Here is a 19,481-nt window from a genome sequence, read left to right as displayed (position 1 = left end):
GAAGATCAAAGGATGTGGCTCTGTCCTTCACTTTGTTAAATCTTGATATTCAGAGCTCATCTCTTCCTAGAACTTCATTTTCTCATTTCTGTTTGCTTACCAGGCATATCCACAGGGATGTCCCACTCTCATTTTATTATCTATAAAGTAAAACTTCTGTTAGAACCTTTTCTCTCTCTGAAAAGTCCCTATTTCTATTACTGGAACTACCACTGTTCTAGAAACGCAGAATTCAAACCTTACAGTCATCTCTGGATGTGCCATGTTGGGGTTATTCTCAGTTTTCCTGATTCTCATTTAATAACACCTTTAGTAATCAGCCCTTTGTTTCTCTTCCCTTTGTCATCATTACTCTATGGGAGGAATTCATCACTTTAGACTTGGGCTACGGCAATTGCCTTCCTGTATGTATCCCCATATCTTATCTCCCTTCCCTCCAAGTTAGGGCTTCCTGAAACATCACTGTCATCATGTCATTCCTCCTATTATTTACCAAAACAAGTTTATATCTCTTAATTTAGGATCTGCACATCTATGCAGTCTCTAGCTCCTGAACTAGTATTTCTCCACATGCACCTTTACAAATCAGCTTTTCCTTTCTCTTTCCTGCTATCAAATCCTGTATACCCTTCAAATCCTCATTTAAATTCTTCCTCCTCAATGTAGCTTTCCTATCCAACTATTCCCAGTACATCATCTCCAACTTCAGAACACTTGGTACTGTCAAATTTCCCCAAACAGACTAAAATTCTTAAAGTCTAATACTACCTCTACTTTTCTGAGTGATCTTAAACTTATCATAGAAACTAAAAAAAAAAAAAGTGTTTATTGATGTTTAGTGCCACTTAGCCTTGAAAATAATAAAGTGAGAACCAAGAAAAGATGAATGTGGACTATTGCCCCAAAGCACTAATTATTAACTGCAATTCTAAAGGTCAGGTATTTTATAGCTAAGCTGATACCAAGGGAATTTAAGTAAGTAATGTGATCAGGATTATTTTTTTTCATAGGTTAAGCTTAAATACCTTAAGAGGATTCCAATCAATCAGCTGAACTCTTATTAGGGGATTTAGAAGCTTCGGTATGCATAAACTAATAAAAGCTTCATAATAAGAATCAGGAAACTTTTCTCGCCACTGTTGAAATTTCAACAAAATATTCTGGATTTTACAAAAATCATCCTGCACATCTTCAAAAATTTTCTTAAGATCCTGTAAAATGTCACCTGTGAATAAAATGAATCTCTGTATATTATGCATTTTAAGTTTGTGAACATTAACTTTGCTTCCTATAAATACAGTCATGTCTAACTATGTAACCAACTATGCTGGAAACTTTCCTTTGATAGTAACATATAAATTTAAAAATCACTTTAGTCAGAGTAATATCAACTCTAATAAAATTTACCATTTATTGCACCACTGCTATTTGTCAAACATTACAAATACATCATCTCATTTCATCATCACTATCTTCCCCACAATGCAGGTGTTATGAGCCTACCTATTTACAGACAAAAAACAAGTAGACAAGCAACATCAAATCTAGAGAGATCAAAGAATCTAAGATCACATAGGATAGAGCCATTCTTTGAACCCATGTACCTGACTGTAAAGCCCACACTTTTTCAACTGTACAAATTTTACCTTCCCATAACGCTAATAGCTTTACAAAACTCAGTTTAAATTGTTTTAAATAAAACAATGGTAATATCAAAGTACGTAGTAGAGAAATGAAACAAAAAATGTTCACAATTCCTTTATAATAGAAGATGAGAATTGCTAAAGGAAAAAACTTGTAAGATGCAGGAACACTCACAATGCGCCTCCATTTTTTTTTTTTTTGAGAGGGTATCTCTCCTATTTATTAATCAAATGGTTGCTAACAACAATAAAATTCTGTATAGGGGACTCAATGCACAATCATTAATCCACCCCAAGCCTAATTCTCATCCATCTCCGATCTTCTGAAGCATAACGAACAAGTTCTTACATGTGAACAGTACAAGGGCAGTCATCACAGAAACTTTCGGTTTTGATCATGCATTATGAACTATTAACAATCAGGTCAACTAAGAATATTCGTTTGGAGGGAGGGAGCCAAGATGGCGGCGTGAGTAGAGCAGTGGAAATCTCCTCCCAAAACCACATATATCTATGAAAATATAACAAAGCCAACTCTTCCTAGAATAAAGATCAGAGTACACAGGACAACATCCAGACCACATCCACACCTGCGAGAACCCAGCGCCTTGCAAAGGGGGTAAGATACAAGCCCCGGCCCGGCGGGTCCCGAGAGCCCCTTCCCCCAGCTCCCTGCAGGAGAAGAGTAGGCAGAGCTGGAGGGAGACGGAGCCCAGGACTGTTGAACACCCAGCCCCAGCCATCCGGACCAGAGCGCAGACACAGTGCATGCGCGGGGCCCTGGATACTAGGGAAATAGGGCAGCAAGAACGGTGAGCGGTTACCGGAGGCCGGCGCCAGAGGACAAAAGAAAAGTGAGCGGCCATTTTTTTTTGTTGTTGTTGTCGTTTTGTTGTGGTGAGTGCTTTTTGGAAGTCTTAAAGGGACAGGGACCCCAATACTAGGGAAACAGGGCAGCAAGACCGGTTAGCGGGTGCCCGAGACTGGCGCGGGAGAATAAAGAAAAACGAGTGGTCATTTTTTTTTGTGTGTGTGGTCATTGTTTTGTTTAGCTGGGTGCTTTTTGGAAGTCTTAAAGGGGCAGGGCGGGACACTTAGTCCAGAAGCAGGGAATCCGGGGATCTCTGGGCACTCTAACCCCCTGGGCTGCAGGGAGCACGGAGGCCCCTTACCGAGATAAATAGCCTCCCGGCTGCTCCCCCTCCAACCCGACTCCACCACTTTGGAGCAGAGGCCCGAACTAGGCCACGCCCACGGCAACAGCAGAGATAAACTCCATAGCAGCCGGGCAGGAAGCAGAAGCCCTGTCTGCGCGCAGCTGCCCAGCACAAGCCACTAGATGTCGCTATTCTCCCAGGAGAGGAAGGCCACAAACCAACAAGAAGGGAAGTTCTTCCAGCCGTCACTCATCCCAGCTCTGCAAACTATTCCTATCACCATGAAAAGACAAAATTACAGGCAAACCAAGATCACAGAGACACCAGAGAAGGAGACAGACCTAACCAGTCTTACTGACAAAGAATTCAAAATAAAAATCATAAACATGCTGACAGAGATGCAGAGAAATAAGCAAGAGAAATGGGATGAAATCCGGAGGGAGATCACAGATGCCAGAAAGGAGATCACAGAAATGAAACAAACTCTGAAAGGATTTATAAGCAGAATGGATAAGATGCAAGAGGCCATTTATGGAATTGAAACCAGAGAACAGGAACGCATAGAAGCTGACATAGAGAGAGATAAAAGGATCTCCAGGAATGAAACAATATTAAGAGAAGAAGAGAGAGGAAAAGGGATGGAAAGTATCTTGGAAGAAATAATTGCTGAAAACTTCCTCAAACTGGGGGAGGTAATAATCGAACAGACCACGGAAATACACAGAACCCCCAACAGAAAGGATCCAAGGAGGACAACACCAAGGGAGCACTCCTAGAAAGAGCACAGAACAAAACGCCCAACATATGAAGAATGGAGGAGGAGGAGTAAGAAGGGAGAGATGAAAAGAATCTCCAGAAAGTGTATATAACAGCTCAATAAGCGAGCTAAGGTAGGCAGTAAGATACTAAAGAGGCTAACCTTGAACCTTTGGTAACCATGAATTTAAAGCCTGCAATGGCAAAAGTACATATCTTTCAATAGTCACTCTAAATGTAAATGGACTGAATGCACCAATCAAAAGACACAGAGTAATAGAATGGACAAAAAAGCAAGACCCATCTATATGCTGGTTACAAGAAACTTACCACAAACCCAAAGACATGTACAGACTAAAAGTCAAGGGATGGAAAAACATATTTCAGGCAAACAACAGTGAGAAGAAAGCAGGGGTTGCAGTACTAATATTAGACAAAATAGACTTCAAAACAAAGAAAGTAACAAGAGATACAGAAGGATACTACATAATGATAAAGGGCGCAGTCCAACAAGAAGATATAACCATTCTAAATATATATGCACCCAACACAGGAGCACCAGCATATGTGAAACAAATACTAACAGAACTAAAGGGGGAAATAGACGGCAATGCATTCATTTTAGGAGACTTCAACACACCACTCACCCCAAAGGATAGATCCACCGGGCAGAAAATAAGTAAGGACACGGAAGCACTGAACAATACAGTAGAGCAGATGGACCTAATAGACATCTATAGAACTCTACATCCAAAAGCAACAGGATATACATTCTTCTCAAGTGCACATGGAACATTCTCCAGAATAGACCACATACTAGCTCACAAAAAGAGCCTCAGCAAAATCCAAAATATTGAAATTCTACCAACCAATTTTTCAGACCACAAAGGTATAAAACTAGAAATAAATTCTACAAAGAAAACAAAAAGGCTCACAAAGACATGGAGGCTTAACAACATGCTCCTAAATAATCAATGGATCAATGAACAAATTAAAATAGAGATCAAGGAATATATAGAAACAAATGACAACAACACAAAACCCCAACTTCTGTGGGACGCGGTGAAAGCAGTCTTAAGAGGAAAGTATATAGCAATCCAGGCACACTTGAAGAAGCAAGAACAATCCCAAATGAATAGTCTAACATCACAATTATCGAAATTGGAAAAAGAAGAACAAATGAGGCCTAAAGTCAGCAAAAGGATGGACATAATAAAGATCAGAGAAGAAATAAACATAATTGAGAAGAATAAAACAATAGTAAAAATCAATGAAACCAAGAGCTGGTTCTTTGAGAAAATAAACAAAATAGATAAGCCTCTAGCCAAACTTATTAAGAGAAAAAGAGAATCAACACAAATCAACAGTATCAGAAATGAGAACGTACAAATCATGACAGACTCCACAGAAATACAAAGAATTATTAAAGACTACTATGAAAACCTATATGCCAACAAGCTGGAAAACCTAGAAGAAATGGACAACTTCCTAGAAAAAGACAAACTTCCAAGACTGACCAAGGAAGAAACACAAAAGTTAAACAAACCAATTACGAGCAAAGAAATTGAAACGGTAATCAAAAAACTACCCAAGAACAAAACACCTGGGCCGGACGGATTTACCTCGGAATTTTATCAGACACACAGAGAAGCCATAATACCCATTCTCCTTAAAGTTTTCCAAAAAATAGAAGAGGAGGGAATACTCCCAAAGTCATTCTATGAAGCCAACATCACCCTAATACCAAAACCAGGCAAAGACCCCGCCAAAAAAGAAAATTACAGAACAATATCCCTGATGAATGTAGATGCAAAAATACTTAATAAAATATTAGCAAACCGAATTCAAAAGTATATCAAAAGGATCATACACCATGACCAAGTGGGATTCATCCCAGGGATGCAAGGATGGTACAACATTCGAAAATCCATCAACATCATCCACCACATCAACAAAAAGAAAGACAAAAACCACATGATCATCTCCATAGATGCTGAAAAAGCATTTGACAAAATTCAACATCCATTCATGACAAAAACTCTCAGCAAAATGGGAATAGAAGGCAAGTACCTCAACATAATAAAGGCCATATATCATAAACCCACAGCCAACATTATACTGAACAGCGAGAAGCTGAAAGCTTTTCCTCTGAGATCGGGAACTAGACAGGGATGCCCACTCTCCCCGCTGCTATTTAACATAGTACTGGAGGTCCTAGCCATGCAATCAGACAAAACAAAGAAATACAAGGAATCCAGATTGGTAAAGAAGAAGTTAAACTGTCACTATTTGCAGATGACATGATATTGTACATAAAAAACCCTAAAGACTCCACCCCAAAACTACTAGAACTGATATCGGAATACAGCAAAGTTGCAGGATACAAAATTAACACAAAGAAATCTGTGGCTTTCCTATACACTAACGATGAACCAAGAGAAAGAGAAATCAGGAAAACAACTGCATCAAAAAGAATAAAATACCTAGGAATAAACCTAACCAAGGAAGTGAAAGACCTATACTCTGAAAACTACAAGTCACTCTTAAGAGAAATTAAAGGGGACACTAACAGATGGAAACTGATCCCATGCTCATGGCTAGGAAGAATTAATATAGTCAAAACGGCCATCCTGCCCAAAGCAATATAAAGATTTGATGCAATCCCTATCAAATTACCAGCAATATTCTTCAATGAACTGGAACAAGTACTTCAAAAATTCATATGGAAACACCAAAGACCCCGAATAGCCAAAGCAATCCTGAGAAAGAAGAATAAAGTAGGGGGGATCTTACTCCCCAACTTCAAGCTCTACTATAAAGTCATAGTAATCAAGACAATTTGGTACTGGCACAAGAACAGAGCCACAGACCAGTGGAACAGAATAGAGACTCCAGACATTAACCCAAACATATATGGTCAATTAATATTTGATAAAGGAGCCATGGACATACAATGGTGAAATGACAGTCTCTTCAACAGATGGTGCTGGCAAAACTGGACAGCTACATGTAGGAGAATGAAACTGGACCATTGTCTTACCCCATATACAAAAGTAAATTCAAAATGGATCAAAGACCTGAATGTAAGTCATGAAACCATTAAACTCTTGGAAAAAAACATAGGCAAAAACCTCTTAGACATAAACATGAGTGACCTCTTCTTGAACATATCTCCCCGGGCAAGGAAAACAACAGCAAAAATGAACAAGTGGGACTATATTAAGCTGAAAAGCTTCTATACAGCAAAAGACACCATCAATAGAACAAAAGGAACCCTATAGTATGGGAGAATATATTTGTAAATGACAGATCCGATAAAGGCTTGATGTCCAAAATATATAAAGAGCTCACATGCCTCAACAAACAAAAGGCAAATAATCCAATTAAAAAATGGGCAGAGGAACTGAACAGACAGTTCTCCAAAAAAGAAATACAGATGGCCAACAGACACATGAAAAGATGCTCCACATCACTAATTATCAGAGAAATGCAAATTGAAACTACAATGACATATCACCTCACACCAGTAAGGATGGCTGCCATCCAAAAGACAAACAACAACAAATGTTGGCGAGGCTGTGGAGAAAGGGGAACCCTCCTACACTGCTGGTGGGAATGTAAATTAGTTCAACCATTGTGGAAAGCAGTATGGAGGTTCATCAAAACGCTGAAAACAGACTTACCATTTGACCCAGGAATTGCACTCCTAGGAATTTACCCTAAGAACGCAGCAATCAAGTTTGAGAAAGACAGATGCACCCCTATGTTTATCGCAGCACTATTTACAATAGCCAAGAACTGGAATCAACCTAAATGTCCATCGGTAGATGAATGAATAAAGAATATGTGGTACATATACACAATGGAATACTACTCATCCATAAGAAGAGGGCAAATCCTACCATTTGCAGCAACATGGATGGAGCTGGAGGTTATTATGCTCAGTGAAATAAGCCAAGCGGAGAAAGAGAAATACCAAATGATTTCACTCATCTGTGGAGTATAAGAACAAAGGAAAAACTGAAGGAACAAAACAGCAGTGGAATCACAGAACCCAAGAATGGACTAACAGGTACCAAAGGGAAAGGGACTGGGGAGGATGAGTGGGTAATGAGGGATAAGGGGGGGGAAGAAGAAGGGATGTGTTAAGATTAGCATGCATGGCGGGGGTTGGAGAAAGGGGAGGGCTGTACAACACAGAGAAGACAAGTAGTGATTCTACAACATTTTGCTATGCTGATGGACAGTGACTGTAAATGGGGTTTATAGGGGGGACTTGGTATAGGGGAGAGCCTAGTAAACATCATAATCTTCAGGTAAGTGTAGATTAAAGATAACAAAAAAAAAAAAAAGTAAGAAAGATAAGGGGGATTACTCCCTGATAGGATAAAACTAACTGTACATCAACGATTAATGCATGCTTTAAATATCTTTAATTTAGATCACTTAAAGGGTGTCAGATGATTGGCTATGGAGGTACACTTTTCTGATAATATTCGTTTCTCTTAAAAAAAAGCAGTTCCTGTGTGGTGACCTCCAATGGGTTCTACACAATGGTATAAAGGGCAGATCAAAGTGTGGGCAAAGGGTCTGTTTGTGTTTATACAGAGGATCAAAGCCTAATTTGGCTACCCAGAAAATGAACTAAGATACAGTATGAAGAAGAACTTCCAACATCAGCACTCTCTGGAAGAGTCACACCAGAAGATGATCATCAAAAAACCTCAACAAAGATCCAGGCGATGCTGCAGTTGTAGCTGCATTCATCCCACCGGTTCCTGGACTTGCCAATGGAATGAAGAAGGAGATATCTAAGCTGGCCTGTGCATACAGTAAAACAACAAATTTGACTGGATGTATACTGTTGGAGCTCAACCAAGAATTAGGAGAAGTGCAAGTTGTAGCGCTCCAAAATCTTACAACTACAGACTATCAACTGTTAAAAGGGCATATGGGACGTGAGCAGTTCCCAGGAATGGGTTGTTTTAATTTGTCTGATTTCTCTCAGACTGTTCAAGTACAGTTGGACAATATCCATCATATCATACACAAATTTTCACGAATGCCTAGGGTGCCTAACTGGTTTTCTTGGCTTCACTGGAGATGGCTGGTAATTATAGATCTGCTTTGGTTATGTAACTGTATTCCTATTATGTTAATGTGTGTGTGCAATTTAATTAGTAGTTTAAAACCTATACATGCTTAAGTTACTCTACAAGAAGATATGTCAAAGAAATAATCAATCTTCCCATGTTTTCTTCCGTCTGCTACCTCTATAGCTTTTCTTCTTCCTTCCTAATTACAACCCTTAAATAGAATTCGTGCCTCATATCGAATTTACCGAGTATCATAATTCTTCCAAGTGGTAAAGATACCTCAAGACAAATGCTGGGCATAGAAGCCACAGGGCATAAATCTGCAAAGAAGTAAAAAGCTAACCTTTTCAAACAATATGGCTTCTCTCTCACTTACCAACTTTACATTTCCCTGTATGGCCCCGGAAGATGACTGGTTAGCCAGAGACGGGTAAGATTCCTCAAGGGAGGAACAACCTAAGACAGGCACAGTCGCAGGAGGGCCATCAGGTGAGAAATTGGGGATCAACAGAGGTGAGGCTTAGAACTTCACCCCCCCTGTTTTGAGAGAAATCTTCTGCATCCGTGGATGTTTTATTGCCCTTGTCTAGCTTGGATTAACACATAGTCTACATGCACATACCTGATCATCTATATTTGCTCTCTTACAACACTAAACTATGTTTTCTACCTTTATCTTGCATCTACCTACCACTTCAGCATTTTATTAAAAATAATAATGATAATAATAATAAAGGGAGAAATGTGGCATCCACATATAAATCAAGTATAAAAATCAAACGAATATTCATATTTGACCTGATTGTTTATAGTTCATAATGCATGATCAAAACTGAAAGTTTCTGTGATGACTGCCCTTGTACTGTTCACCATGTAAGAACTTATGCACTATGTAAGAATTTGTTCTCCATGTAAGAACTTGTTCGTTATGCTTCAGAAGATTGGAGACTGACGAAAATTAGGCTTGTGGTGGATTAATGATTGTGCATTGAGCATTGACTCCCCTATACAGAATTTTATTGTTGTTAACAACCATTTGATCAATAAATATGAGAGATGCCCTCTCAAAAAAAAAAGAAAAAGAATATTTGTTTGATTTTTATACTTGATTTATATGTGAATCCCACATTTCTCCCTTATTATTATTATTATTTTTTTAAATAAAATGCTGAAGTGGTAGGTAGATGCAAGATAAAGGTAGAAAACATAGTTTAGTGTTGTAAGAGGGGAAATGTAGATGATCAGGTATGTGCGTGTAGACTATGTGTTAATCCAAGCTAGACAAGGGCAAAAAAACATCCACGGATGCAGAAGATTTCTCTCAAAACAGGGGGGGTGAAGTTCTAAGCCTCACCTCTGTTGATCCCCAATTTCTCACCTGATGGCCCTCCTGCGACTGTGCCTGTCTTAGGTTGTTCCTCCCTTGAGGAATCTTACCCGTCTCTGGCTAACCAGTCATCTTCCGGGGCCATACAGGGAAATGTAAAGTTGGTAAGTGAGAGAGAAGCAATATTGTTTGAAAAGGTTAGCTTTTTACTTCTTTGCAGATTTATGCCCTGTGGCTTTTATGCCCAGCATTTGTCTTGAGGTATCTTTACCACTTGGAAGAATTATGATACTCGGTAAATTCGATATGAGGCACGAATTCTATTTAAGGGTTTTGCGCCTCCATTTTAGTCCATTTTTTCAGAGATAAGAAAAAATCTTACAGGGAAAAAATGTGTTCCCTTTTTTCCCTGAATTTTCCCAATGATTTCATATAGCTTATATATTTAAGGGAAATCACAGTGAGAAATTTCCTACCATTTCAATACTTTAAATCAAGATACATTAGAAACTTGGTAACTGACCGTGGCTTTTTTGGAAGTCAATCATGTCTGCTGACGAGAGTTCATCATCACTAGATATCCCTTCCTGATGATCACAATTCCCAGAAAGAGCTCTTGCTTGTCTTCTTTGGGCCCTATATTTTGTAATAGACCAAAAATAAATTAAAAACACATAGCTCCTGTTGAAAATAAATGCTTTAAAGCAAAAAGTAGAAATATTTATTTAAAATGTCCAGAAACACACCACCATATTTGTACACATTTTTGTTAATATTTTGACACCGTAGCTTCCTTATTTGGTGGTTCTTCCCTTTTTTTTATAAGACATTTCCATTGGCCATCCAGATTTTGGACAGGGTAACTATATATATAGTTAGAACTGGCTTCTAGGTATGAGCACTTCCCAGCCTGATAAATGACATTTTACCCAATCCTTCTGACTGATCAAATACAACCAGTGTATCTTTAACTCAACCCTGAGGTTGAGGACTCTTAACTAAATTCTGATTTCACATCATTCTCACAAGTTAATATGTTAGGTTATTGTTAATTATATCATACTGTTAATTATATCTAAGTAGTCAAAAATACTCGCTCGATGCTTTAAGGCTTCACTTTATATAGCTACCTTCGAGATTCAATCTCTTGTAAAATCCACTGAGTCTTTTCATCTGTAGTCAAGCTTCCACTTGTTGATGTCTCAGCTTTGCCTGTCAATGAGTAAAACTGATTTTATACTGCAAATTGTCAAAAGAAATAAAGCAAAACAGTTTGAAAACAAAAGTTGTATCTTGGGTATATATAAACACACATATAATATACTTAAGCTGTATATTTTATCACACAATAAAACTGCAATGTTAACTTCTGATCACAGATATTGACAGGCACTCATTGAGTTTTCTAGCCTAAGAATATGTACCTTGGCTGGTGAATGCAGTTTAACACTGGAGAACAGTAACAAAATTCTACTTAGTTTCTTTCCCTCATTTTCTTTTTCAGCAGTTTTCACCAGTTATTTCTGTCCCTGTGGCAAAATGCTATAAATATTTGCATTACCAATATGTTATTTCATATTATTTCCTATTATAGTATGTACCATAATTTATGACCAACTAACTGTCATGCGTTTGAAAGTCACTGTGCTTTTGCTTTGATCTGCTACTGGGGTATCTTCTCTTTCACTGTCTCCTGATGGCACCTTAATCAAAGGAGGACATCTCTGAAAATACAAAACCAGCGTGAGACCTCAAAGACAGCATCCAAATATTACACAGTGAGATCTTACAGTGAGTCTACACTGAAACCCGCAGAATTTCTTTAACTTACATAACCAATCTGTGGAAGGGCTGAGGAAACTTTATAAAGTTCTATTTCTGACACAGTTTATAGATGTATGTCTACTTATCTCAAAACGGCCATTAAATGGCCATATAAATATTTTCTCAACTACTAAATGATTAGAAGTTATAATTTTTACTTTTCAGTTTTAGACTTAAGATATTTTAAAGCCCTAGCTCTAAGTGTTTGGGGCTTAAGAAAGGAGATGGGAAAATACATAGAAATATATTTTATAGAGGGACAAAAATATTTTTATTCTCCAGTTGATAAATTCAGCTTATGAATAACAAATTATATTGAACATCAAAAACACTAACATGATAACTGTTGTAAATACGTTGATTCATGTTTTAATTCATCTTGCCTGCGTTTCATAAAGGCCATGGCTTGTTTTAAAAGGAGTGCATGCATGGATGACTCTATTTCTTGGATGTTGATAATCTGAAATACATATATAAGTAACATTTTGTGGGTCAACAATAATGAATGATGAAAAATAATATATATAATCATATGTGTATGCTCAATTCTCATATAAAGAAACATTTTCAATATTATCACATTTTAACTTAAAAAAAATTGTGATGATCAGACCTAGCTGCCATACTTTTAATATTAATAAAACCAGAAAATCAACTTAGTGTACTAGAACAGCTATAAATATAGTAAGTAAAGAAACCAAAAGGGCTGAAGTCAGGAATATGGATAGATAAGTAAATACACAAGGAGGAGGATTCTTCTTTGTTTGAGCTAGAAGAGCATGAGGAAATGATGGGTGCAATTATTTTCACAAGTTAAAGGGGCACACTGTGGGGGACACTTGAGGAAACTGGCAAAATCTGAAAAGTGGATTTTGAGAACTAACCAGACAGGTAAAAAAGCTATAAAACAGTCATGAGTGATTAGTTGAAATTAGCATTCTTAATTTCTTGGGCAACAATTGCCCCCACTCCAAGGATGTTCCACAGTTGTAGCCATGGATATACAATGTGTAGGCTGACAAGACTTTAACAGTGTAATTCTTCAAAGATGAATGAAAAAAGAAAGTTACACTGTAATAAATACATCAGAAAGCAACTACAAGTGATATTAAAAGGTAGTCAACTTAAAACAATAGGGGAGAAAATATCCAAGTATTTGGTAACATTTTAAATACAAATAAAAAGCAATGAACAAAGTAGAGTATATTTTTAAGATGGTTAGTCTACTTGAATAAAGGACAACTCAAGACCCCCAAAGGACGTGGTACATGGAAAACAAAAGCAGCAACTACAAAGGGAAAGAATTATTCATAAATCTGATTAACTCAAAAAATTATAAATGGATGTAAAAACAAACTGCAAACAAAATGAAAAGATAAAACTGGGAAGTTTAACTACATCAAGTAGGATCAAGCATTAAAAAATTTCAGTAATAACATTCAAACAATATAGAACTATTTATCATACAAGAAAAAAAGTTATTCTATAAGGAAAAAAATCCCCACTAAGAACAAAAATGTAACAGGGCACAGGAGACAATTCACAGGAAGAAACCTACATGAGTTAATAAAGGGTTTGTTTGAGATCAAAATATATAAAAACAAAAACCATTTTCAATGTAATAAACTAAAAACAAAAACAATACAATCTTTCTGGAGGACAATTCAGCAATGTTTCATAAGCCTAAAAAACATTTGGACCCACTGACTTAACAATTTACTCTCTAGGAATTTTTCTTAGATGCAATTTTAACACAAAAATTTATATGCAAAACCCCTAACTGTCCAACATTAAGGAAATGCTTAATATCATGGTATGTCACAAATGTGAAGGAAAAACACCACCAGAGCAGAGGATTTAGTTGTGGGATTTAGATTTAAAAAAAATCACATGTCAAGGGATTACTGTATAAAAAGAAAATGATACAAATATTTATAACCATGTACCTTCTCATTAAGACAGTCAATTAAATTTTCCACGTAAATTTTCATGCTTTTATAGAATTTAAAATTTAGAGCTTGACTTGTTGAATTCTCTAAGTTCTGAATGGTACTCTTTGAGCTCTTGACATCTTGTATATATTTTTCATATTCCCTCAGGTGTGAGCGGTGAGTATCCTGTAGTAATGTTAATCTAAATAAATAAAAATAAATTAAGATTGCTTTATTTTTCAAACTTTATTTCTATTATCATAAGTAGCAGCAGTCCAATGAAATTTTTTTCAAAGCTTCCTTACAGAGACCACCAAGGAAACTGACAATCATATAAACCTGGGTTTACAAGACTTGCTAAGCAAAGGAGAGTGTCACAATGAAAGAAGTCTCAAAGAGAAAGGTAGGAAGGCATAAGTAGGTTTTTAGGTGCCTGAGCTAATCACAGGGTAGTTTTAGAGTGGAAGTTAGTATAGGTGTGGACTGATCACAATTTATGAACTAGGTGAGATGCTAGAACAATCAGTGGTATTACATTTGAATCACAGGAGCCCATGTGGAGTTACTGCTGAATCAGTGTGTTTTGTCTTGGGATACGGGTATGTTAATGAGCTGGTAGTAAAACCATTTAAAGCATGTTACAATTTGGTGTAATTTATCTGCTTTGTGACTCATCCTGGTTTCTGTTTTATTTGTCATTAGAATTTCATGTTCCTTGACAAAGTGCACTTCATTTTCTGTTGCTGCCAGAGCCCCTTATATACTGCTTTACTGATGTTAAGACAGCCACCTTCTTCACAGCTCTTGTTAATAACATAATTCAAAGTCTAACTTTTAAAATTCAGTTACCCCTCCATATACATACCAATGGAGTAATAAGAGACACTGTTCCTTTAAAAGTATTTGGAATGTGTTTTCCACTAATATTTGACACTGTGGGCACATTGGAATTAGAGAGTAAGTACAAATGAAATAACAAACTCATAGTATATGTACTTGAATTAAACTTAATTTTTAAAATTCAACCTCTGCTAACCTCCATAATTGAAACTCATTAGGAAGCACTTTTGTTTAAGCCAAATGTCCTCTTTCTAGGTTTCCCTGGAATGATGACTAATGCATTTGGTCTTTCAAAGTCTTCCCTTGCTTTATATAAAGAGTAGAGACAGTTTAGACATAAATCATATAACAAGTATTATTAATAAATGCTTTAATTAAGAGTAATATTATGGTTACAGCAGTGATCTTCTATATAAGTATTATGTAAAAAGATAAGTATAGAACAGGGTATTAGTGCGCTTCACTTTTATATAAAATATGGGGCAATATTATAAGTATACATGTGCTTGGATAGTCATACATATAGCCTACTTCCAGAAGGAAACATACAAAACTGGTAGTAATGGTTTCCTCTGGGGAAGGTGATTTCCTTTTCTCTGTATATCCTTTCATACTGCTTAACTCTTCTTGTCTTTACATCATAAGAACATATTTTCTTTTTAAAATAAAGAACCCAGTTAATAAATAAGAAAGAAAATACACTAAAATTAAAATAACATCTATCCAGATAATGTAAAATGCTAACCTATATCCAAGGTCTACCAGTTTTCTATTTTATTACTTATTATTCATGCAAGACAGCTCTCCCAAACACAATCTCCCCCTGCCCCCCCCAAAAAAGCACCTCCCACCAAAAAAAACAACAAAATGCATACATTCTCAGTTATATTCAATTCTAGAGGCAATTACTGTTATTCTAGGCCTTTCCTGCCAACCAAGGAAGGAATCTCAGGACAGTAAATGACAGTGATGTTATTAAAAAAATAATCTTGAATCAAGTCAATCTCATCATTTAACATCACTACTGAAAATCAATGATCTAGAATGGGTTGGCAAACTTTTTCCATAAAGATTCAAATAGTGGATGTTTTAGACTCTGGAGGCTAGATGGTCATTGCTGCAACTACTCCACTCTGTGGTGCAGCACAAGAGCAGCCAATGATAACACATAAATGCACAGGCCGGTCTGTGTTCCAGCAAAACTTACAGGCAGTGAGCTGGTAGTCTGTCATTCCCCTGGAATACAGAGATAACCAAATATCTAAGAACTGGTTCACCTAAAGATTTTCCTAATTTACTTCACTATAAAATGCTACATAATGTCCTCTTCTACTTCAAACCATTTAAATGAACAAGTATGACCAACATATTTTAGATGCAATACAATTAAGGGATGAAGCTACATTAAAGCAGATTTATACAAAAGATACAGGGGAAGGATATTTTGAACCTATTTCCAGGTATTAGAAAAAATTTCCGAATAAAAAAAAAATCAGTGTGCTTTAAATGTTCTCTAAGAATCCTTGCTTTGGCAGAAAAACCCAGTTCTCTCCTTGTGTCAAATATTATATGGACTTACTAGATTTTTACGCTCATACTTATTTTTTCATACATCTAAAGATGCTCACTAGATCCTGAAGAGTAAAACAAAAGATATAAGTACTTAAAACAACCTATCATGGGGTTTGCCTTATTTTTATCAAAAACCCCACTATTTACACAGAGATAATACTATCTGTTTAAGAGATAAGTATCAATAGCAGTAGACTAAATGTCATCTGTGCTTCAGAAAGGTGATCTGTATCAAGAGCCGTAAAAATATGGGTAACTTATGCCCAATGTCAACTTTCCCTGGTAATTTAAGAAATATAGTAAATAACCTACAGTAACAAACTGTCCTTACGTGTGGCATTATTTATAATAGAGGAGACTTAGAAATCAAATGTTCAACAGAGAAATACTTATATCAGCTGTATGAATGAACAAAATATTACGCTTACTGTAGTCAACCATTTTTAAGTGTACAGTAGTACCATATGCATATTGTTGTGCAACAGAACTCTAGAATTTTTTCTTCTTGCAAAACTAAAACTCTGTACTCACTGATCAACAACTTTCCTTTTCCCCCTTTCCTCCCTATCTGGCAACTTTCAGTTTCTAAGAGTTTAACTACTTTAGATACCTCATGTAAGTAGAATCACGTAGTATTTATCTTTTTGTGTCTTATTTCACTTAGTACTCAAGATTCATTCATTGAAGCACATCATAGGATTTTTTTTCATTCGTTTGATTTTTATACTTGATTTATATGTGAATCCCACATTTCTCCCTTATTATTATTATTATTATTTTAATAAAATGCTAAAGTGGTAGGTAGATGCAAGATAAAGGTAGAAAACATAATTTAGTGCTGTAAGAGGGCAAATGTAGACGATCAGGTCTGTGCCTATAGACTAAGTATTAATCCAAGCTAGACAAGGGCAACAAAACATCCACGGATGCAGATTTCTCTCAAAACAGCGGGAGTGAGGTTCTAAGCCTCCCCTCTGTTGATCCCCAATTTCTCTCCTGATGGCCCCCCTGCGACCGTGCCTGTCTTAGGTTGTTCCTCCCTTGAGGAATCTTACCCGTCTCTGGCTAACCAGTCGTCTTCCGGGGCCATACAGGGAAATGTAAAGTTGGGATTTCCTTTTTTTTAAGGTTACTAATATTCACTGTATGTAAATACATATTCTTTATTGATTCATCTGTTGATGGACAATTAGGCTGCTTCCACCCTTAAACTATTGTAAATAATGCTGTCATGAGCAAGAGTGTGCAAATATCTTTTCAAATGTTTTCAAATTTTTTGTGTATATATATCTCATTTGAGAAGTATCTATTCAAGTCCTCTGCCCATTTTTTGTTTCGTTTTTTTGAGTTGTATGAGTTCTTTATATAGATACTTTGGATATTTATCACTTATCAGACACATGGTTTGCAAATACTTTCTCCTACTCCATAGGCTGCTTTTATGTTCTGCTGATTGTTTCCTTTGCTGAGCAGAAGCTTTTTAGTTTGATGTAGTCCCACTTGTCTATTTTTGTTTTCTTTGCCTGTGCTTTTCTTTCTCAATAACCAAACCAAAAGGCTTGGGTCCTTTGAGATTCTGTATGAATTTTAGGATTTTTTCTCCCTATATCTGCAAAAAATGCAGATCAGGAATGTACTGCATTTGCAGACTGCTTTGGGTAATATGAATGTTTTAACAATCTTAAGTCTTCTAATTCATGAACATGGAATGTTGTTCCCTTTATTTATGTCTTCTCCAATTTCTTTCAGCAATGTTTTATATATAAATCTCTAACCCCCTTGGTTAAATTTATTCTTAGGTTTTATTCCTTTTGATGCTGTTGTAAACAAGAGTTTTCTTACTATAGTTTTTGGATTTGTTAATGCATAGAAACAACTGATTTTTGTGTATTGATTTTGTATCCTGCAATGTTGCTGAATTTATTAGTGGTAACAGGGTTTGTGTGTGTGTGTACTCTTTAGGGTTAACCAAATCAAGATCATATCATTTGTGAACAGAGATAATTTCATTTCTTCCTATTTGGATGCCTTTTATTTTTTTCTTGACTGAATACTATGGCAAGGACTTAAAATAGTTGAATAGAAGTGGCAAGGATAAACCTCCTTAACTTATTACTGATCTTACAGGGAAAGCTTTCAGTTTTTTAACCATTGAATATGACAGCTGTAGGTTTGTGACAAACACATATGGCCTTTATTATGCTCAGGTAATTTCCTTCATCCCTATGTGGTTTAGTGTTTTATCATGAAAGGGTGTTGAATTTTGTCAAATGCCTTTTCTGCATCAACTGAGATGACTGTGTGGTTTTTGTCCTTCATTCTGTAAATGTAGTATATTGTACTGACAGGTTTTCATATGAGCCATCTCTGTGTTTCAGGAATAAATCCTATTTGGCCATGGTGTACAATCCTTTCAATGTGTTACTGAATTAGATCTGCTAGTATTTTGTTGAGGATTTTTACATCAATATTCATCGGAGACACTGGCTTACAATTTTCTTGTAGCTATCTTTGGGGTTTGGGGATTAGGGTAATGCTGACCTCATACAATGAGCCTGGAAGTGTTCTCTCTTCAGGTTTTTTGGAAGGGTTTGGCAAAGAATGGTGTTAATCTTTACATGTTTGGTAGAATTCTCTACTGAGGCCTTCTGGTCCAGGGCTTTTTATTGGTAGGTTTTTGATTAATAATTCAATCTCCTTATTAGTAACATGTTTGTTCAGATTTTTTCTTTCTTTATGAACCAGTCTTGATAGATTGTATGTTTGTAGAAATTTATCCATTTCTTCTTGGGTATCGTTTGTTGGTGTACAATTGTTCACAGTAGTCTCTCATGATCCTTTTTATTTCTGTGGCATCAGTTCCAGTATCTTGTCTTTCTTACTTTTGTTATTTGAGCCTACTCTGTTTTTTACTTAGTCTAGCTAAGGTTTGTCAATTTTATTGATTTTTTAAAGTAACAAAATCCTTAAATTTGTTTTTTTCCTGCTGTTTTTCTATTCTCTATTATGTTTTATGTTTATTTCTGCTCTAATCTTTATTATTTCCTTCTGCTAACTTTGGGTTTAGTTGTTCTTTTTCTAGTTCAATGAGATGTAAAGTTAGGTGTCTGATTTGAGATCGTTCTTCCTGCTTAATGTGTTTACTGCTATAAAATTCCCTTTCAGTATGGCTTTTGCTGTAGTTTTTGGCATATTATGTTTTTGTTATCATTTGCTTCAAGATATTTTATAATTTCCATTTTGATTTCTCCTTTGATCCATGGGTTGTTCAAGAGTGTGTTATTTGCACATATTTGTGATTTTTCTCCTGTTACTGATTTCTAGTTTCATTCCAT

General features: G+C 36.3%; 1 protein-coding gene across 12 annotated transcripts in view; it reads right to left on the bottom strand.

Annotated features, from left to right (window-relative positions):
- GCFC2 (GC-rich sequence DNA-binding factor 2) overlaps window positions 1-19,481 on the bottom strand; it is a 51,510-nt gene that overhangs the window by 16,474 nt on the left and 15,555 nt on the right. For 11 of the 12 annotated variants that reach the window (XR_008995790.1, XR_005029025.2, XR_005029027.2 and 8 more), the window contains 5 exons: window positions 13,750-13,936; window positions 12,140-12,263; window positions 11,110-11,191; window positions 10,503-10,615; window positions 1,026-1,225 (listed from right to left, as the gene is read on the bottom strand). Coding sequence is in view for 8 of the 12 variants with exons in the window: in XM_036906476.2 (XP_036762371.2) it covers window positions 1,026-1,225; window positions 10,503-10,615; window positions 11,110-11,191; window positions 12,140-12,263; window positions 13,750-13,936 (706 nt within the window). In the remaining 4 variants the exon portion in view is untranslated. The remainder of the gene's footprint in view (window positions 1-1,025; window positions 1,226-10,502; window positions 10,616-11,109; window positions 11,192-12,139; window positions 12,264-13,749; window positions 13,937-19,481) is intronic. The other variant, XM_057497056.1, reaches the window with a different exon arrangement.

The sequence above is a fragment of the Manis pentadactyla genome, chromosome 2 (genome assembly GCF_030020395.1).
Source record: "Manis pentadactyla isolate mManPen7 chromosome 2, mManPen7.hap1, whole genome shotgun sequence".
Classification (NCBI taxonomy): Eukaryota; Metazoa; Chordata; class Mammalia; order Pholidota; family Manidae; genus Manis; species Manis pentadactyla.
The sequence above is the reverse complement of the archived record's forward strand: the minus strand, read 5'-3'. Positions and strand labels throughout refer to the sequence as shown.